This window comes from Verticillium dahliae, genomic scaffold, assembly GCF_000150675.1.
Source record: "Verticillium dahliae VdLs.17 supercont1.23 genomic scaffold, whole genome shotgun sequence".
Classification (NCBI taxonomy): Eukaryota; Fungi; Ascomycota; class Sordariomycetes; order Glomerellales; family Plectosphaerellaceae; genus Verticillium; species Verticillium dahliae.
The window spans coordinates 297,491-319,091 of record NW_009276931.1 but is presented as its reverse complement, the minus strand read 5'-3'; the positions used below and the strand labels follow the sequence as shown (position 1 = coordinate 319,091).

At 51.0% G+C, this 21,601-nt stretch overlaps 3 protein-coding genes across 3 annotated transcripts; 1 reads left to right on the top strand and 2 right to left on the bottom strand.

The window, feature by feature from the left end:
• Positions 1–1,003: 1,003 nt before the first annotated feature.
• VDAG_09152 (uncharacterized protein) lies at positions 1,004–2,148 on the bottom strand (the record flags this gene model as incomplete). The annotated part of the gene is made up of 2 exons (XM_009655454.1): positions 1,004–1,931; positions 1,989–2,148. 2 exons carry the CDS (start codon positions 2,146–2,148, stop codon positions 1,039–1,041), a joined length of 1,053 nt encoding a protein of 350 aa, XP_009653749.1. The 3' UTR covers positions 1,004–1,038.
• Positions 2,149–2,622: 474 nt separating this feature from the next.
• VDAG_09151 (WW domain-containing oxidoreductase) lies at positions 2,623–3,618 on the top strand (the record flags this gene model as incomplete). The annotated part of the gene is made up of 1 exon (XM_009655453.1): positions 2,623–3,618. One exon carries the CDS (start codon positions 2,623–2,625, stop codon positions 3,616–3,618), a length of 996 nt encoding a protein of 331 aa, XP_009653748.1.
• A 2,828-nt stretch (positions 3,619–6,446) lies between these two features.
• On the bottom strand, positions 6,447–6,950 carry VDAG_09150 (uncharacterized protein; the record flags this gene model as incomplete). Its single annotated transcript, XM_009655452.1, has 1 exon — positions 6,447–6,950. The coding sequence occupies one exon, from the start codon at positions 6,948–6,950 to the stop codon at positions 6,447–6,449; it is 504 nt and encodes a 167-aa protein (XP_009653747.1).
• Between the last annotated feature and the right edge of the window lie 14,651 nt (positions 6,951–21,601).

The following is a 21,601-nucleotide window of genomic DNA, read 5'->3' as shown; positions in this document are numbered from 1 at the left end:
AGCTTGGGGGAGGTGGATGATCCAGGATTGTGTTCCCTGGAGGAGGTTGGGGCTTTGACGGGTGGGTCGCGCTGCTGTCGGGACGAGGCCTGTTTGGATCTCGATTTCTTCTTGAATCTGGGATGCGGCTTCCACGGAGCTGCCGTCGCATCCAGAGCGCGATGGGGCAATGCGGGACGAGGTACTGGTACCAGGTGGTGGGTTCCTCGATCCTGCTTGCCTTGAGGCAGCGCTGCAGCTCTGGCCTCTTCTGTAGCAGGAGGGTGCATATCTCATCGTTCCTGGGCCGTAGGGAATAGCCTGTGACGGTGTGTCTGATGGATACATCTCCGGGGCGGATCTGTAGGCTCGTGGAAATGGCCTGGCGAAGAGCGTATGGGTTGTACCCTCGCGAGGGGGCGATCAGTTCCCCTGGGAGCCGGCCGAAGAGCCGACTGTCGGAGCTTTTCTTCTTCCGCTGTGCTTGGGGGGCTTGGGATTTGGCGGCGGCGGTTGTTTTGGCGTTGGCGGCCAGGGCGTAGGTTTTTCCGCCTCCGGTGCTAGCGGGTCCGTCTGACTCGTGCTTGATGAAGGCAGAGAATGTCGCCGTCAGCGCCCTGACTGCAGACTGCAGCTCGGGGCGAGTATGCGGGACGTCTATGCCGTCTAATGCGGCGGCTACGAGGTCGTAGGCCTCGTCAATGATGCGACGCTGCGCTCCGACGGCTCTGAGGGTGTCTCCGGCGCGCGTTATCCCATTTTCTGTGGTGCGAGAGGGAGAGAGAGGCGCTGAGCGGCTGGTTGGCGCTGGCCAGGACGTTGTATCCAACTTGCCCAGTAGCCTTACTACTAAACAGCCACTTTCTGCAAAATTAATATGGTAAGTTAGTCATGAAGGATATGTATTGAGTCGGGGTCTCCATTTGTGCTCTCCCTAATACCTGAGATAGAAATGTGATTCGTAGGCACGATATGGAAAGGGTGTACTTGAGACGGCCTAAGCACAAGTCACTAACGCTAGTTCAGCCAAGTACCATGTAAGATATGATGCAAAGCCTGTTATTGTCCGCTTTGAGGACGTATCTGGAGAGAATATTCGCCCCTCGTGGTTCTCCATTTATTCGAGATGTCGACAAGTTCATGGCATCCCTCGACAGCCCATGACCACTTTGTCAAAAAACCAGCAGTAGCTTCCCAATTCTCTTTCAAATGCGGCTCTCCCCATAGGATAAGTCCTTTCCCATCTTGTGCAGATTGGCTGTCATCTTGCCGCCGATATTGCTGTGAACTTGGTGTTGACACCGGGCCTCCCTGACTCTGTGCAGGCAGTGGATGTAAGTATACCTGATCGCCAACAAGATCCTCTAAAAAGTGCTTGTGATTGAACAGATACTGCCGCCTGATGAGATTGTCCCTGATTTCAGGGAACGGAAGCGCGTCCATCCAGGTAGGATGTGGGCTGTTCATTTGAACCTGTGTTGGTAAAAGGTCGATTGGCATTGTTCGGTGAGTAGGTCGAAGCACCACGGTTTCGCATGCCACTGCGAAATCGGGGCGTAGGGGCGGATCGTGAACGGCACTGATGTAACTTGCTACGGCTCTCATTACATTTCTGTTATGCATGAGCCCTCGGCATGCGTTGTGGGTGATGAGATGGATCAGAACGTGATCAGTGGGCAGAGAAGGCCCGGAATCATGGACTGATTCGGGCTCTAGAGAAAGCAGTGCTCTGTTTGGTATTCTGCGGACCTTGGTTGTCTGAGGCTGGAGTGGTTCGGTGGTTCCATGGCCAAGGGCCTGTCGGTCGTTGGCAGCGGTGTCCGAAGTGAGAACAAGGGGCCGAGAAATCTGCATTGAGAGGCCAGGACCATTATCCAATCGCCAGCGTTCAATCCGAAAAGGGTTCTTTTGAGTCTTGATATCCGTGTCCTTTCGGTCCTTGATCCGCTGCCCTGATCATTCCATCAGCTAGGAAGACACCCTAGAGTACAGGCATCTCGGAATCTTACTGTGCGCTCTCTGGTTCAGTCGGTTCTGCAATTTCTTGCGCTCTCTCCGCTCCTCCACAGTGGGCTTTTGGCTAGTGGGCTCCATCTTCGCAACGTCTTTGCAACGAGCCGATATGAGAGGAACATCAGTCCGAGTAACATCAGGACCGGGACTCGACATTTGGGAATTTCGATCATCGCCGCTTGACGTCATGTGAAGGGCTAAGCCTAAAAAGGCGAGAACTGTCAGCCAGCTTAGCTTAACCAAGACAAACCCCAGCGCTGTAACGGAAAGGGCAAAAACGGTCAGCCAGCTTACAAAGCTTGTAACAATAGTCAACTGCAGCGCTATAACGGAAAGGGCAAATACGGTCAGCCACGATGCTTCAAGAGTTTAAGTTCCGATGGAGACAGCACCTGTGTAGGAGCGGGCAGAGAACGCGCGGCGCTCGGGGACTAAGAGACACGGAGATAGGAGATAGGGTTATAACAGTACATAGACTGAATAGTGTTTATAGGCGGAGGATATATCTACAAACCAAGTATAAAAGACCAGGGGAATATCAACTTCTGAGGTCCATCTCGATACTGATCTAATTGTTCCTTGCCTACGTCACCTCTCAGTCCCAATTCTCAATCGAAAGAAGCACCAACGATGTCTCGCTACGCAGCAGCCCACGCCAATCCTCAGGGTCCCGGCGACGCCAGACCAACGGCGCTGCAGATCATCAAAGACGAAGGTGTGGAGGGCAAACTGCAGGACAAGGTGGTGGTCATCACTGGCACCTCGTCAGGGATTGGAATTGAGACAGCTCGTGCTCTCTCAGCTACTGGAGCTAAGCTTTTCTTGACGGCCCGAAATCTCGCCAAAGCCAAGGAAGCCCTAGCTGGTATTTTCGACCCCAGCCGCATGGAGCTTGTCGAGATGGACCAAGAGTCTCTGGAAAGTGTCCGTCTCGCAGCCAGCAGCATTCTAGCTAAGACGGACAAGATCAACATCCTGGTCAACAATGCCGGAATCATGGCCATCCCAACCCTTCAGTTCACCAAAGACGGTCACGAGCTGCAGTTCGGCACCAATCACTTATCCCACTTCTTGTTCTTCGAGCTGCTGAAGCCGGCACTGCTGGCAGCTACTACGCCACACTTTCACAGCCGTGTTGTCGTCGTGGCTTCTACCGCACACCTGAGGAATGGCATCAATGCCTCGGACGACTATAACTTCGAAAAGAGCGAATATACTCCTTGGGGAGCCTATGGACAGTCCAAAACTGCCAACATCTACATGGCCAACGAACTGGAGCGGCGACATGGCTCTCAGGGCCTTCACGGGATAAGCCTACACCCTGGTGGGATCATGACCCCTCTCACAAAGCATCTTTCACAAGCTGAGTTGGAGAGCGCCGGCAGCGACGGGGAGCTCTTTAAGCAGTTCAAGAGCCCTGAGCAAGGAGCTGCAACCACTGTCTGGGCGGCAATTGGGAAGCAGTGGGAGGGAAAGGGAGGGAAGTATCTTGCCGAGTGCGCTGTGGCGGATCCCTCAGAGGACGAGAGTAACCCTTTTGGCTCGGGGTACGCCAAGCACGCGTTCGATCCGGAGGCCGAGGGTCGACTATGGAGGGACTCGCTCAGGCTTGTCGGGTTGTCTTGAAATCATTGCGACTAGAGAATTGTGATCCGACACTCGGTTCTGGGTTTTACCAAGGGTGGCTAGCTTCCCTAATTAGGATTAGCGTGCTTGTCGCTGTTGCTCAGACTCGGCTCAGTCCAAGCTCAGCCACACTTCAGTCAATATTCCTAGTTGGGGTTTTGTGCTTAACGGCTGCTAGAAACGGTTGTTCCAGAATGGCGTTACCCGGTCACCATAAACTTGTGAAATTGCCCCTGCTGTCCGGCTAAAGCGGCGTTAACAACCGGGTCTGTTGGATAGAGCGATATTCTGCCGCTGGGACGGTGAAGGGGTGGAGTAAATTGGACCACCCCCGCCCCAGGATGGACGCAGAGAGGAAGAACAACATCAATCAAGACAATTGTCAAGGCATCAAGTGGGTGGGTAATTGAGCTTGTATTGGGAGAAAGTTACTGCGTAGCAGCTCACAGCTGGAGCTGCAAGGTAGCGCGGGTTGCGGGTCCCTGATCAACCGGAATCTAGCCGCGGTTTAACCGGAGACCTCAGGAGCTGGCCGCCCGTTGCGGGTGGGCGCAGGCGTCCCTTGACCTACTGTAGTGTCCCACTGCCAACTCCACACAGTGTATAGTCACGTGGATTAGTCTCCGTCGTCTGGACGTGTCACCTGGCCGGAATTACCGACGGTTTAATCCGTTGAGATGCTTGATCTTGATTCGTGTTTTACCTAGTTAGATTCCCTCCTGTAGGGCATCTCAGAATCTTTAGAAGCCATCATGGATGCTGTTATATAGATTCGATGGCGATCGGAGCTCCCTTTGTTAGGGGCTGGTCACTGGTGGTCGCCACAGGTGAGGCCATAAGGTATATTGTCCTAAGATAGGGAGCCAGGAGGAAAGGAGAGAAAGGGGGAGAGTGCGAAATGAGCCTTAGGGGGTGCCTTTCGCACGTCTACTTACGTGACCTCGCGCAGGGGTCGCGTCGTTGCCGCAGCTGTATCGCAGCTGGGACGCGTATAGGCATGGCGCTGCCTGATACTTCATCATGGGTGCAACCCGTAACACGCCTGGAGCGTTGTCGCTGGCGGTTGCCGTGGATGTTGCACTTGGAACAATATGGCATTTCCGATGCTGCCAGAGGCCTTAAGGCTGGCTTGCTGAGTAGTCCATTGTTATATTTGTGCGAGAGAAATACTTTGCTTGCCCCGTCTGGTGTGACCTGTCTTTCGAGTCTCGAGCCGATTCCCGTTCTTCCTGGCGGCGAACGCAGGTGAAGCCGGTCTCTTTGGCGCACCGTTCGCAATAGTAGAGGTTTGTGGAGATGCGAACCATTCCTTTGGAGCTAAGATCGTCTGTTGATGTCATTTCCATGGCAGACGCACATCGCATGCACCGGATCGTCTTGGCCGGGATGGCGACGGGAGCGGATTCCAGGCTGGGGCGGGGATCGGTGAATGATGAGTGCATGATGGTAGCAGTTGACACCGTCGCCGAAGTTTGAGTTCGAGGTAGCTGAAATGGTCCGGCTTGTTGGCCGTGGTCATGTTGTGATGTGGTCGTGGTCCTGGTACGGGTTGTGGTCGAAGAAGGGATTCCCTGTCATCCAAATGGCGTTGGTGTCGCTGTGGGCGTTGTTTGTACTAAAGGAGGAGGGTCTGACAGTGTCATGGGTGATCGATGAGAGCTAGCCTCTCGAAAAAAAGTCTTTGAGTGGGATGGACTGTTTTCATCTCTGTGGCTTCCCACCATCCGAATCTGAAGGCGATGACACACGAATTTGGCTAATTGAGATTAGATGGTCCAGACTTTTCACGCAGCGCCTTGTCCCGTCACTCGAGTCTCTTTATAACGTGACTGATTAAAAGACAGGAAAGTGGTATCACTGCACGGGCATCTGGACCGAGAAAATCGCCGAATCGTCGTATTTCCAGCGGAATGAGAGATTGCCGGTCGCCCGAGAGGCACCATTTTATACAATGTGTTCCCCAGTCTTTGATAGCATCATGCGCTCACTCATCCCGCGCATTTACCTCCTCACTTCCAATCATCCGCAGCCTTCCCATTGCCCTACTCGTTGCCGCCGCAGCCGCACTCACCACACGACCCGGCGGCTGGGAACGCAATTAAGCGACAAAGCGACACGTGCAACTGAGGATCTTTTACGTATTACTGCGACCTGAATGAAGACAGCCGCTCGAGAGAACTGCTGAGCTTGAGTGACTTATACGAGGAGACTTACCAATCACCCACCAGCATGCTTGCGCCGACATAGCCCGCTTGGCCTATGGACAAGAGAAGCCAGCTCCTCAGGGGCCTGTAGGGAAAGACCTACGGCTCATGAGTAAGACAGCAGGATTTCCACAGAGTCCTGAGGAACACAGAGCCACCGACCCTTCCATGATCCGTCAATAAGTTACCGAGAATTGTTCGTTCAATGACTGGGACATTTACGAAAGTAACAAGTATCCCGACCGGCTACGCACCCACCCCAATGGGTCCCGCGCCGGCAACGAGACATTTCTGATTGACGCAACCTGACTTTATTTTCGCCGAGACATTGTCGAACACTAGCCACGATTCCCCTTAACACAATTGTTGGTTTACCTCAATGTAAGCTTATTGTTTTTCTCAATGACCTTCATTTCCTTCGACCGGCGAAGCCATGGAATACCATCGAACGGATCTTATGATCTTATCTACCCGCAAAGCCTCGAGAGTTACTCAAGGAGCTCTCACAGCAGCCACTTTCAAGGGAGAGTAGTCAGCATGTTCCGACCCACATTCCGGTGAGATACATAGCCACGTCGCGGTATTTTGTCTGATCCAATATGATCCAATAGACAGGTGATAGGACTAGTCGTATATAACTATGAACCCGTTCTTGGACTGTTCAAAGCTGCCGTCCAGTTCGAGGGCCTCGCGGATCGAGGTCGCTACAGTTGGCGAGACGTACCCGTACACGGGGTCATTGGCCACACCAAGCCAGACAAGCGTCCGCGTTGCCTGCGCGTAGATGTTTGGCATGAGCAACACCTGGCAGTTCTTCTCTATCACGCTGCCCTGGTTGATGCAGATGGCGTCGGCCCACAGAACGCGCGGCCGGTCGGATAGCCAGAAGTGAACGAGCGCCGTGACGAGGCTGTTGGTAATGAAGAGCGTGGCACCGTCGCAAGTAACTTGGCAGCGGTCCTGTGCATCGCCCCAGCAGTACGAGATAGCCTCGAAATCCGGGACAGCATCGAGCGTCGTCACAACGATGGACAGGTTGATAGGATCAGATTCGTCGCCTAGGTAGACGTGCATCAGGCGGATTGTCCGCGGCGCCGTGATGGCTGCGTACTCGTAAATTGAGGACATTTCGACGACGGTATTGGCTGTGGCTCTAAGTGGAGAGACCACTTGGTTGTCAAAAGTCTGCAGGTTAGGTTGCCACGGTGAGGCGGCAGTGCTGCGCTGGACAGCTTTTGACGCGGTACTTGTTGCGGGAAGTACGGCTTGGCGAGTGACACATGCGTAGAAGTGTTGCAGGTCAAGAAGCGACGTCGGAAGGTGTCGGGCGAGCTGGGAGGGAAACTTGTGATGGAAACGATAAATGGCTGACTTCCGTGTTTGTTGGTGCCGAACGGCATGCTCCAACGGATGAATATGCGAATCCGTCAAATCGCCATGCACCTAAACCACTAGTCTGGGCTTAGGTAACTTGTCACCACGGAATTGAACAAAGTGGATTGATTGTTGTTAAGGTACAAAAGGAGACTTCCAGAAGTCCAAACGAAGGTAATTGGTCAGATCCAGCATCGGTAAGGAGTCTTACCGGGGCGATAACGACAGAACAAATGCATCAAATGAGGACTCCACATTTGGGATGAAAGTACTCCTGGGTCACAGAACAGAACCTTGCCTGATCGGCAACACACCCCCTCAGATGGGTAGGCGAGCCTCTCTCTGACCATCTGAACCACGAAAGATCAGGCAGATGCCTGTTGGCGGCTTTTGGTAGAGAATTTGGTGCCTTTGGAACAGTTGGCGTTCTCAGGGCAGATGAAGGAAATCGTGCTTGTGAAGCAAATAAGGATGTGTGTAAGTGTTAGGAGAGGTGGGCGAAATTGAGCAAGCTGTTCACTGGTGGACCGCTGGTACGCACTCCATCTGCAGAAGCTTCACGAAGTTCTGATGCTTCTGAGTCGGGAGAATCTTTGTAAGCCCATCGCTCACTATCTTGTCAGTGCTCATCCAGTCCACGGATATCTTCCCCTGTCTGACTGTTTGTCGGATCCAAAGACGATGGATGTCAACATGCTTGAGCTTCGTAGTGGCTTGAGGCCTCTCACTAGTGAGTAACAGCAGCGTTTGGCGGTTATCACAGAACATCTGGATCGGAACCTTGCCATGAAAACGTAGCTGAAGCTCCTTGATCAGACGAAGAGTGGCAAGGTAGTTCCTCGCTGCGACACTGAGGGCCACCAGCTCAGCTTCGGTGCTAGAAGTGACCACGGATCGCTGCTTTGTAGCTTTCCAGTCAATTGGACCTCCAAAGAGCATGGTGGTGTATCCTTGTGAACTAAATCTGGTGATGGGATCATCGCCGAATGATGCGTCGCTCGCACAATACAGCGATGTAGAATGGTCTCCTGATCCTCCGTAGGACAGCGAGAGAGTCCTTGTGCGATAGAGGTAGCGGAGACAGTGGTCTGCTGCAAGGTGATGGAGTTCTGTCGGCCTGAGCAGAGACTCCGCAAGTAGAATGGTCTCCTGATCCTCCGTAGGACAGCGAGAGAGTCCTTGTGCGATAGAGGTAGCGGAGACAGTGGTCTGCTGCAAGGTGATGGAGTTCTGTCGGCCTGAGCAGAGACTCCGCAAGTCTTGAGGCAGCTTTGGCCACATCAGGTCGTGTTGTGGTTGCTGCGTAATTGATGGAACCAATTTTGCGTTGGTATAGTTGAATGGATTCAGCAGAGGCTTCGTAATCCTTTGGAGCAGGTGCTGGGTCTGTTGATAGAGGCGTCAAATGACCTCTGGTGGATGGCTGGAGGTTGAGGTCCTTCATCTTTTCAGTGATGTAGTTCTCCAGAGACAGCCAGAGCTTGCGCTGGCTACGATCTCTGACCACTCTGATGCCTAAGAACCATCTGACCTCGCCAAGTTCTCGCATCTCGAACAGAGACTTGAGCTGGCTCTTCAGCTCTTCGGCCGCTTGGCGATCCTCTTTGCGGTTCATGAGGATGATGTCGTCAACGTAGAAGAACATGATCATGCCTCTGCCCATGAAGACACAGTTATCTTCCTCGAGAGCCACGAGGCCGATCTTCCGCATAGCCTCGGACAGCAGCTTGTGCCAGAGAAGCGGTGATCGGCGCAAACCGTACAAAGCTCTCTTCAGCTTGAAAATCGTGCGCCTCTGTGGAGCGCCCTTCTTCTGTTGCATCTCCTGCATGAGATCCCAGCCCTGAGGGGCCCAGACGTAGACTGTCTCGTCGAGGTGTGCATTTGGAAAGGCGTTGACGGCATCCAACTGGTGCGTGTCTAGGTCAAACTCTGCACAGATGGCCATCAACGTTCTGAACGTCTTGGCTGCCAGTGTCGACGCGTATGTTTCCATCTCATTCTTGGGCTGTTGGTCTCCTCGTACGCAGAGCCTGGCCTTGAACTTGGTCACGTAGCCGGTGGAGTCAACCTTGTATTTCCAGACCCAGGTCAACCCGAGAACCTTGTGTATTTCCTGGTCGACCGATTCGAAGGGGACTTGCTCGATTGTGTCCATATTTTCAATGGTGTTGACCTCCTGGACGCTTGCTTCTAGCCACTGCTTTTTGTGATCAGAATGAAGCATCTCCTTCCAGGATCTTGGCTCCGCGGGCATATCTGTTCGGAGAAGCGGTTTCTTGTTCGATGGAGTCTGAGTGTGAAAGAATGAGTATTCCACGGTCAAATGTGATGATGGAGGCATTTTCTTGCTGCGGCGGGCTCCTAGAGCCTGGTCGGTGGGGGTGCCGTCTTTGAACTGTGACGGCTTTCTGTCTCTAGCGCTCCTTCGAGTGCCTTGGATTTGTGTTGATGGCGACGGCTGTGGGGCTGGTGCCACTGATGGTCGGGCCTCCACAGTCTCTGTCTCGTCTTCAGCTGAACTTTGATCAGCTGGTGTGTGTTGAGGTGTTGATTCAGGGCTCCGAGCTACTTCGATAGTGTCTTCAATAGCCTCTTCAGTCACTTGAATGGTGTCTGGCACGGGGATCGTGTCTTCCACAGCATCTTCAGCCCCTTGAATGGTGTCTATTACGGCATCTTCCACCCCCTCAGAGACAGCTGGCTGGCCTTGTCCAGTCTCCGTCTCTGGAGTTGGACGTGGTGACGGCAGGACATCATCTCTGCTGGCTGTGTGACCTTCCCGGGGTCGCAGTATCTCCGCGTTGATCTTTCCTCCAAGTTGGAATGTCCGGGCTTTCTCGAACAGGTCGATGGTGGCAACATCGAACTCGTCAATGTCCAGTGACGAGTTGAAAGGATTCTGGGCGTCCGCAACGGGCACGTCCAAAGCCTGGAATTCGTCCTGTAGAATTGGCTTTGGGGATTGGGCGTCCTTGAAAACTGTGGACTCATCGAAACCCACGTCTCTTGTCCTCAATACTGCTTTCATCTCTGGAACCCAGATTCTGTATATGTTGCTGCTGTCGTATCCACAGAGATAGCCGATGTGGGCTCTCGGAGCCAGCTTCTGCTTTCGGTTACGTCCCTCTTGGGCGTCTGCCGTGAGAGGATACGCCCTGCATCCGTATCTTCGCAGGTGAGCCAGGCCTGGAGCCGTAGTTCGAGCGGCAAGGCCCTTGGAGTTGAGCCAGTCGTTCAGCCTTCCTTCTGGTGTCGCCCACTGTAGGCGTCCCTTCGGCGTGAGATTGTGGAGATATGCAGCGGTTTGTACCACCTCTGGCCACAAATCCTCCGGGAACCCAGCAGCCGAGGTAAGGGTTCTTGCGATGGTGAATATCGTGCCTCCATTGCGTTCTGCGGCACCGTTCTGTTCTGGTGTCCTTGCGGCTGATCTCTCCAAGAGAATGCCGCGCTCTTCTGACCAAGTAACCAGATTGCTGCGTAGTGCTGAGTCCCAGTCAACTCTCAGGACCTTGATGACCAGATGGTACTGTCTCCAGAGAAACATCTCAAAGTTGATAAACGCCTGGAAGCCATCTGCTCTGGCAGGCAGAATCCTGACAACAATCTTCCCCGAATATGCGTCCGTTATTACAAGGCACGACTCCATGCCGTTGTACGACTTCCCAGGGCTGAAGAAGTCCAGGTTGACGCGCTCAAATGGATTCGTCGTCGTGTACGTTGGCTGTCTCCGAGATACAATCTTCTTGGATTTCGCTACCCCGCAAGACTCGCATTCGAATGTTGTTGGCCCTTTCACCCCAACTCCAGTACAGCTGTATGGCAGCTGCTGTATGGCCTCTGGGTGGGCATGAGCCAGCCGTTCGTGCCAGAGCCTCGAGTCGCTGACCATCGCGGCTCTCTGCTTCTTGGAGTGATAGAAGGAAGTGGTGCTATGTAGGGTGTTCACCGCATACTGGCCACCCTTCTCCTGAAGTGGGATCTCTGAGCCAGTGGCTGGGTTGAACAGCATGTTCCTGAGCGAGTCCAGTCCGAGTCCTTGGCGTTGGAGCTGCCTGGCTGAAATAAGCGTCGTCGGGTAGTCTTTGATGTACGAGACATCATGGCAGGTGATGCTGATGACGTTCTGCTTGCTGTCGAGGGTGTCGATGGCCATCGTGCCATGCCCTTCGACGGGGCTTGATTTGCCTCCTCCTGTGCTGTATCTTACAGTGTCGGTGGCCTCGCGAAAGTTGGTGAGGAGGTCTTTGTTGTTGGTTATATGGTTGGGTGTACCCGAGTCGATCAGGAACTCGTGACGGAGATCCCCTCCTCGGTTTGTCCGTTGAAACTCGTCCGAATCAGCGACGGAGAAGTTGCTCATGAAGTTGGTGTACTCGTCATCGCAGCTCTGTTCATCATCGTCACCGAGGAAGTTGTTAAAAGCAGAGACGGCGACTCCACTGGTGCCTCTTGCCTCCTGCCGCTTCTTTTTGTCCTCCTTGATTTTCTCGTTCCAGAATTGCAATGTGCTTGGCTTCATCCTTTTCTTCGCTTCGTCAATGTAGTCCAGCAGGCTCTGATCGGATTGATAGCTCTTCTTCCTCCGGTGTTCTGCGATATTTGGGCACAGACAGATGGGCTGACACGCCTTGGGTGCCCTCTTCTGCTGTACACAGTCGCAGAATGGTCTGCGAGAAGGCGAGCTGTTTGGCTGTTGAGGAGAGTCACGATGGGAATCCTGGGCACTCGTCCGATCACTTTGACCATTCCGGTCCTTGCCCATGAAGGTCACCGAGTCGCTGTAGAAGGACGTCTGAGATGGCTTGGTGGTGAGGCGATGCGGTTGGTAGTCTCTAAGGTAGCTCTTGTACCTCAACGCCAGTACCTTCCCTCCATCACGATCATCCAGCTCCCGGCGAACTTGGTGGGCGCACTCTGCTTCGGCCCACCCTGGAGACACGGAAAGAATTGCCCGAAGGAATTGAACATTTTGATCTGCGGCTTCTTTAAGCTGAGGAATCCCGTGCTTCTCAACTTCGATACAGAGTAGGATGAAGTCGTCAACCCACTTCTCATGGTCCATCTTCTTGATCATCGCCATATGCTCCTCCCAGCGCTGGCGAATGTATTGTTTCTGTCCCATGTCGGAAGGGGCGAAGTGGTCCTTCAACGCCTTGAGCCACTCCTGGCTGCTTTCCTCGTTCATGAAGACGGCCGAAAGGCTCCTGTCGACTGTGTTGAGGATGTATTTCTGGACCTCCTGGAGGCCCGCTGACTCCCTGTTGTAGATGTCCAAATGGATCTTGTACAACGTCAGCAGTGTGCTGAGATCTCGCGTCTCATCTTCGAATGACGGTGCTGTTGGCTTCTTGGCCCTCTTGGGCCGTCTGTCAGCCTCTTTGTCTGGGTCGACTAGATCCCAGGCCTCGTAGGAGGTCGCCACGGCTCTGACGGAGTTGAGCCATGTCCTCCATTCCTCCCTCCTTGTAAGTGTCACTCTGTGCTTACCAGAGTCCATCTTGAGGATCCCTGGGCGTTGTCGGAGACCGTCGGGGAGGTCGTTCGATGGTCGCGACTGATCGCGTGTATGTTGAATATCATCAATTGACCCCGCGTGTACTCAAGCCCTAGGCCACACGTCTCGGAGGTTCAATTGGTCTTGAGGAGCTGATTTCTCCTGCTTCGATGTGTCGTGGAGAGATGATCGCTCTCCTGGAGGATGTCGGTAACGGCCCTTGGCCAGTGGTCGTCAATGGCGAAACGTCGCGTCAATTGACTGTTGAAGTGCAGCGGCGATTCAGCTGTAGACAGCTTCGCAGCAGGCGTATTGGCCGTAGGCGCCCTGCTGTAGATATCGAAGGTCAAGGAGCTGTATCGTCGCCCGGGCTCATAACTGTCACCACGGAATTGAACAAAGTGGATTGATTGTTGTTAAGGTACAAAAGGAGACTTCCAGAAGTCCAAACGAAGGTAATTGGTCAGATCCAGCATCGGTAAGGAGTCTTACCGGGGCGATAACGACAGAACAAATGCATCAAATGAGGACTCCACATTTGGGATGAAAGTACTCCTGGGTCACAGAACAGAACCTTGCCTGATCGGCAACATAACTGTTGTCGGATTGATGCTTGGATCTGTTTGAAGGGTGTCTGAAATCGGGTTTATTGAATATTTCACCATTCTGCCGCAGGGCGGTGAAGGAGTGGGGTCAAGATTGTCACTCGACAGAACCAGTACAAAACAAGGATCAACCAAGTTACAACCATCAAGAGGTCCTTTTAATATGAGGACTCGGCCAGAAGTGACGAATACGATACATGAGGCATCGAGTATCTGACATTTGTTGCCGATCAGGCATAGTCCTATCTGCGACCCGGAGGTACTTACACATGTACCTCTGTAGAATCTTCATTTGATGCATTCTTTCCAGTCACCACCCCGGTAGTATTCAAATCGTTTTACTGTTGTGGGCAACTAGCCAATGGTCTCCCGGAAGTGACTGCTGGAAAGTCTCCTGTTGTACCACTTCTTTCAATTTCGTGGTGACGACAATCTTCTAGAGTCCGTACCGCTTATTGCATGTTCAGGCTACTATTTTGTCGGACAATAGGGCCCGGCGCATCATTAATTCATATATGCGGATTGTTGCATGTATAATACCTCCATGTAATGCATTCTGATGACTAAAAGGGGGCAGCGTGCGACGACATCAGCCTCGTCCCTAAGGCCCTGTCTGGCATCAACGTATGCTAGATCACTGCTGCATGACACCTTAGGTCGCAACCAAGACACGTCTGAGCAGAGATGCATTTTTTTTCGAGCAGAATCAGCATCAAAACATACTGGCTCGGTCACAACAAGTTAGATAGATCCGTTCTTTCGACCACTTTGACACCACGTTTCCTCAGCCACTCCATGCGGATGGCTGCTGCATGCCATTTTCCAACTATTTCACCCTTCCTAGCGGGCTGCAGGATGGTGTGCTGTGTTCACTAATGACAATCGCAGGATCGCGGTTCATATTGCGTACGGTTCGACTCACCGCCTGCGTGAGGCACAGCACTCGTACGCCTCATTGTATGGATGGCTTCGAGTATACCCCTGGATGGTTAAGGCGTGCTCCTTGGTGAGCTGTGTTCCCCGAGGAATCTCTCAAAGTGAAGGCCGCAGGAGTGCTCCGCTGCCCATCAACCTGGAGGGATAAAACGGCGCTAAATTGGCTATAAGAAACACATCATACTTAATTAAACACCAGGGCTTCCTCGACACCCTTCTAGAATCTCAATAGATGAGTAAGTGCAGTGTCCGTCGTAATTGCAGCACCCCTATGCATAGGATAATAAAGAAACATGGATCCCAACCTAAAGCCAGACCCCTAAGACCTTGTCAAGCCTGCTGGCAAGGGCGTAGGCAAATCGAACAGCTCAGAAGACGCCCCGACTATCGACGAAGATGCAACCTTTAGGAATGCTTCGTATTTTGGCAGCGAAGAGGTAAGGATAATGATGGTGGTAGTTAGAAGAAGTAGATAACTTGTAGACGTAAAAATATGAGACGGCTGTGATAGTATGCACGTTGACTGCGTCTTTCCTGCCCTAAAGTCGAAGCGAAACCATAAATCGTGAAGAGGCGTTGTTACTATTAACTTATATGGCCTGAAGCCTGCGACCCGTCAAAATAATAGACGGCATTCTCGGGCACTTAAAAGGAAGCGTGGGTTCTTGATTCTAGCTACGCGACTTCACACCCTGTCTTCATTGCTAAGCAATACCATACTGCTCTCCGAATCCGTCAAGATGTTTACCATATGGACCTCGCTCTATACTTTTATTAGTCTATTATAAGCACCGTGATCGTTTGAGATGACTAGGCACTTACCTCTCAGCTTGTTCCGATATACGCGACTCGTTATTCATATTGTTGCCTACTTCCGATATGCCTCCGCTTTGCCTCCGATCTCTCTATTACTTAGGCTAATTAGCATGACGGTGGTCTTTTCTTATGTAGTGATAAGATAGCTAAGTTTATTAGCGGGCTTAAAACCTACGTTAATGCTAGGTATAAGTATATATCAATCTACGTGCCTTCTACTAGGCTTAGTCGCGTGCAAGCCGAGGCGAACTTATTCGTTTTAAAACAAAAAGATCTAAAAGGTATACGTCTCTTATATTACCTAAGCCGGCAAGCGGGAGCAGCTTAAATAGCCTATAGATATGTCAGGGGACCCTGCGGGTTCCCTGCGGAGTCGCCAAGCAGGGGTCGGTCAGGGGGGCTAAGGGCTACGAGAAACGTATATATAGGTTGCGGAGGGCCCTCCAAGCTGCGTATGGCCAGATTTCAGGTGTATTCCGACCCCCTACCTATCTTCTATCTGCTGCGGACCACGTGCGGAAGACCTCTTCACTCTGCTCTAACCAACGCTCCGACAAGAAAGCATCCTAGACTCTAGAAAGAAAGCTTAAAAGGTTATTGTCTTCGTAGATAATAATAGTACTTTCCCTTATAGTATCTATGGGTAGGTTCTTATCCCTTTCGAGAAACCCTAAGTCGGAGGTGTTAGCACTTGCTAGAGAGTTAGCCGCATTAAGGCCGGCATAATCATATAATTTATCATCAATTGGACCTTCGCTGACAATATCGAACGACGCTGCGTCGAAAACATAGCCACTATGGCGATCGAAAAGTCGATATCTTGACTCTCTGGCCGATTAGCAGCTTTCCGGGCAGTGATGGTGCAAGATCGACAGTTCCTCGACGGCTCAGTATCAGAAACCTGAAATGGCTTGAAGCTGAGGGCGGATGACGATAACTTTTGGACTCGATGTCTTCTTAAGGGAGGCCGGGAGATTGCACTTCAAAATAACGAGCAGTATTGGGTCGAACCCACCTTAGGAACGACTGCACCTAAGCTCCGAAGATTTATAAGGTAGTAAAGAAGTAAGTTAAGGAATAATGCCACATTGTAAAGGCGTATCTCAAATTGGCAGTAAGGACAACTAGCAAGATTGTGGGACCTGCTGACGACGAGAAATAGGAAATTTCCTTGGGCAATCTACTCGATTTACCTATCCGGGTTTGTGGACTACGGTCTGCTGATAGATATTGTATTATGGTTGCTATATTAGAAGGCTACTGCCAATAGCCCGTCTCAGGACACTCTTAGGGTAGGCTTCGTTTCTAAGTAGCTCTTTACTAAAACCGTTAAGAGGATCCGCCTGTTTCGGAGAGACTTGAGAGATATCCTGTTCCTGCCTATTTGCATTCTTGGGGCTATTTCTATGACTTCATTAAGCTATATGCGTTAATAAATGGCTACGAGATGAGACTCTTCTACGGTACTTATTATTATTCTCGGCTTATACGGGTAGACTAGGTAGTAAACGATATACTGGGCTTAAATCTTAGGGTTTGGAGGGGCGACCTAGCATTTGAGATATGGTTATAGCTTTATCTACTTTAGTATAGCTAGTAGAGAGACTTCTAGGGAAGCGGTTGTATTTTCTTTAGTCTATAATGACTACCGAGAAAGAGTTCAAGAATGCTAGGACACCTGCGGGTGCATTCATACCACTATTATGATTATACCCAAGTCAAATATGAGAAAGGGGATCGATTTCTTATGCCTAAGACAAGAGACGGTTAACTTACGGTCTAGCCCTAGCGATCATGTAATAATGAAGATTCAGTTAACTCGTTCCTTAGGCGATACTAGACTTAATATGGATACTATGATTAGCGGAGGTGTGTTATATCGAGGGTAATAGTAGGGCTTGTAACTATTTCTGCGCTTCTTGTGACGGGGTAGATAGATTTTTCACGTCCTCGGGCTTGAAATATGAGATAACGCGATGCTCCGTGCTACTACGGGTAACGGTAATAGCTATCCGAGTTAGAGATCTATCGTAAAGAGTCGTAACTGACCGATTGTCCATGAAAGCCGGATAGCCCTAGTTAAAATGATATCTCTAGGGTCCGGTTACGTTATCTTCCATAATAAAAGCAGAGCCGCTTCGGATTAAGAGATGAACTTCGTATCAATAGGGTCCTCTAGGTGCGTGAGCGAATTTGCCCCGAATATAACTATCGACGAGAAGTGTTGTATTCTCCTCGGAGCGGATGTAGCCCTTGAAAGTGGGTTTAGGCGGGATCGGGGGGCTGGATGGCTCTATTTAATACAGGTATCGCCGAATAGCTTAGAGGTTGGGGCTGTCTTTGTGACAAGGAGTAGCTCGCTAGTGATATGAATCGTTGCTTAAGCTCACTGAAACTCACGCGGGCGCTGGGAGGGATTTTATGCCTTGAAATCTATTCCTCCCTCTTTCTGATCCCTGCTGAGATTCTCTCTATTGGGGTTGCCTTTTAATAAGATGTGCGGCTGATATAAATGCTTCCCTAATTCGATAATGGGGTGCAGCTTTGAGGATGGTGTTAATCGCTCTATGTATCTATGTACTAATTGCGGGTGCTTGGTCGGTGTGGTTGTACTGTAGGCTAACGCACATCCTACTACTAACGCAGAGGCTCAGGGCAGAGGCTCAGCACTAAGTCTCCCCTCCATAAATCACTCTCGCCGTTCTAGACCCGACGTGGCTTTTACTATTCTCTAAGGTTGCCGTCTTATTTAGAGATATAACCCCTGAGGGATCAGTAGAAAGATGAGCTCATCCGTGTCCTGCCTAATATCAAGTCCTTTCTCGTTCCTATGGATGACCGGCACGACATACATGGGGACGCGCGCAAGCTCAAAGAGAGCCTCGGCCCGTTGGATATATGTCAGAATAAGACCAAAGCCTGCTGCGAAGGTCGGTGGCGACGCGCAGGTCAATTGTATCCGGATACGTAAGGAGGCCACCTTGCTAATCAACAGCCCGCCACGGTTATTCGTGCCGATAGAGGTATCGGAAGAATTAAGTATCGGAGAATAGAAGGTCGATATTGGATATTATGTATACGTGATAGAGAGCGTTAAAATCTGTCCCTCCTTGACGTATTGAGGGTTGCGTCGAACGTAATAAATCCTCGATGTTTAGTTGCCCTAAATATCAATAGGTCGCTCTATGTTGCATCCTTATCTATGAACCCTAATATTAAGAGCATATATACCGTCCATGAGGCTGTATACTACCTCGTCCTCCCTGAAAGTAGTAGCGGCCATATGTTCGGTGCATAGCAAGGGATGAGTCGCGAAATGATTTCGCTCGGGCACTATATTAGTTCTTCTATTATCTCCCTAATGAGCGTCGAATTGTATCCGCTTTAGCGATGCCGGCGTGAGCTTTTCCGGTCCTGCCTTGCGTTTCTCCTACGTGCGTAAGCCCGCGATATATGAAGCGGTGCTTACTTTCTAATAGTTGAAGAACTTATCCGTATAATTAAAACACTACTATATATCTTCTATTTAGTAAACCCCGTAGCTGCGGAGCTACGTAGTAATTCTTTCAACGTTCGGTGTCTGCTTTGCGCAAAACTCTAGACTTTACTCTAGTATTAGCAACTAAGCTTATTTCTGCCTAGATTAACTTATGTAGTGCGGTTGATATAGTTACATTCATCTATAGGTAGTGCGCTACGCTTATCTAGTGCTCGAGAAATTCTATCGAGGCTCCGACCCCCCTTCCCCTAACTATAATAGTTATTATTTATATTATTTTCGTCGTACCTTGTGAGCTTGGACTTAAGGTGCTTAATGAGCTTATGCCGTTTTGAGCGTAAGAATTGCTCCCGTATATTATAGAATACGAGTAAATAAGCCCGTTACTTAGTCTTCTCTATAGCCGTCAATAGGTTTAATAAACTCTGAAGTTATTGGTAAGGTTAGTAGACTGCGTCCTATTATAGTGAAGTCTTAGCGGTCACCTAACGCTTAATTTCTTCCTTATATCCTAGAGGAGAAGCAATTCGCGAGAACTACTTAGAGATTATTGCCTTTAAACTAACGGAAAGTCTATCCTACGTATAGTTCTTAGTGAAGCCTTCGAGAAGCCCGTTAATAGCGGTAATAAACTACTTATTAAGTAAGGATTAGAAATCCGTTAGAGGGTTATACCTTTAGGTCGTTAAGCCGTACCCCGCTTAGTCTAAGCACCTCCTAGAAGCGGGCAAACGGCTAATACGGCTCTCGATTGCGAGTCTCCATTATTAAAGGAGTGTCTTTAAGTTAAAAGTAGGAGTTCAAGATCCCTAGCCAAAGGTAGGAGGGAGACCCCAAGATCGCTACTCTCAGATCTATGAGTGTCCCTATAGGTAGGACCACTATGTATAGGCAAGGTTCCTCACTTATAGGGATTTCCAGGCGGGATAGCAATATCTTATATTCCCTCTATGCCGGCTTGCTTTTATCTATAAGGGTCATTTTAGGGATATATCCCTAAACCACTCTGCCAAGCTGAAATGCCCAGGTATAGCCCCCCTATAGGTTGTGGTGAGCACACCACAGTCTCCTGGGAACATGTTCCCAGAGATGAAGATTGGCGATTGCTCTAGGTTGGCCCCCAAATGTTTAGCAGTGTTGCTGGACACTGCATAAAAAGCGTCGCGGGGAAACCAGTTGCCTTCTCGGTGTCCAGGAAGTGATCTATCGCTGCACGTCGCGCTCCCCTATCTCTGCATTCTTTCTGGCTCGAAAGTGCACTTCTATGCCCCTGTATCCTCCACGTCGATACATCCAACATAATGATCCCTCGCCCTCTCAATAACCTAGTGACAGGGAGTTTCTCTATAACTATAGGTACAAGTCCAATCAATTATTATTCTCCATTGCTGACCCATGTAGACTGACTTGGGCTTGACATTGGCATCTTGCTCCAGCGACGCCCAGAGGGGCGAGTATCCCGATGATACCGAGCATGAGACTCCCACCTCCCCCCTTGGCCGGTCCATTGAAAGACTGTGTCACACCGCTTCCCGAGGACTTCCTATATGGTCTGTCCCCTGGCCCAAGCACTTCTCACAACCACAACGCCCGCAATAACGAGGGCCTCCTCGATGCTCAGTCGGACCCGAGTCCCTCTCGAGTCACTAGCCCGAACCTTCCGCACGGGTTCTGCAGTCATAGCCTTCCAAGTCCCCCGTTAAGGCAGTCGGCTCAGTAGCGCCTCCGCTCTTCTTCTTACCCGATAACCCTCCCCCTTCACCGTTTAAGCCTTTGAGAAGACTTAGGGTGCAGGAAGCATCAAAAATCCCTCAGTACGCCGATAGTGCCTGCATTTGCAATACGTCTACTGATACCCTGCCTGCAGGACGCAATACGATGTACTAATTATACACTAAAACCTCGCCATAGTATAGTTTAATGAGGAGAAACTTATATTAGAAGGCACGCTGCTTTTGTACGCTTTCAACCTTGTAAGCTGTGAAGGCCTTAACGACCTTATGTCCGGACTCTTCTACTGCTTACAGACTGGTCGTGCAATCTAGATCATCGGCGTGCCATTTCCAGATCTCGGGAAGTGGACGGATTATCTGATAGAAGCTGGTTTTAGTTAATTAAGGCAGAGTTCCTGCGTTTAGGGGCAAGGGTCGGGGCAGTCGCATAGTAAGTATTTCAACCGCGTTGAGCCAGTAAGTGGATTTAACCAACAATATAACGTACATGATAAGCGAGTGGCGCAAACAAGCGAGTGGCGCACGGGACCGCGACTACGCGACTTTCCCCATTCAAACGCGCTTTTCTCTACTACAAACAATGGAGTCAGGAACCCAAGAGAGCCAATTGATCCTAGCCATTCGGGCTATCCAGAATGACCCAAATCTCAAGGTCCGAGCTTCAGCTAGAATCTACAGCGTCCCGGAAACGACACTTCGTCGCCGGCTCAACGGCCGGTCCTCACGACGCGATACCACGCCCAAATCGCGGAATTTGACAGATCTGGAGGAAATGACAATTGTTCAATATGTCCTGGACCTAGATGCGCGATCGTTCCCTCCGCGGCTTCGTGGAGTGGAAGATATGGCCAATCGACTGCTCGCCGAGCGCGACGCGCCCAGCGTCGGGAAGCGCTGGGCCTCTAACTTCGTAAAGCGACAACCGCAGCTCCGGACGCGTTTCTTTCGCAGATACGACTACAAGAGGGCCCGGTGTGAAGATCCGGAGATCATTCTTGGCTGGTTTGCGCTTGTACGGAATACAATCGCGAAGTACGGCGTCGCGGAGTCGGATATCTACAACTTCGACGAGACCGGCTTTATGATGGGCATCATCTCGACAGGCATGGTCGTCACCAGTGCAGGCAGGCGTTCCAACACGAAATTAGCCCAGCCTGGAAATCGGGAATGGGTTACCGTGATCCAGGGCGTCAATTCCCAAGGCTGGACGGTCCCCCCATACATCATCGTTTCTGGCAAATACCACCTCTCGACCTGGTACGAGAACAGCGCTCTACCGCGAGACTGGGTGATCTCCACGTCTGACAACGGCTGGA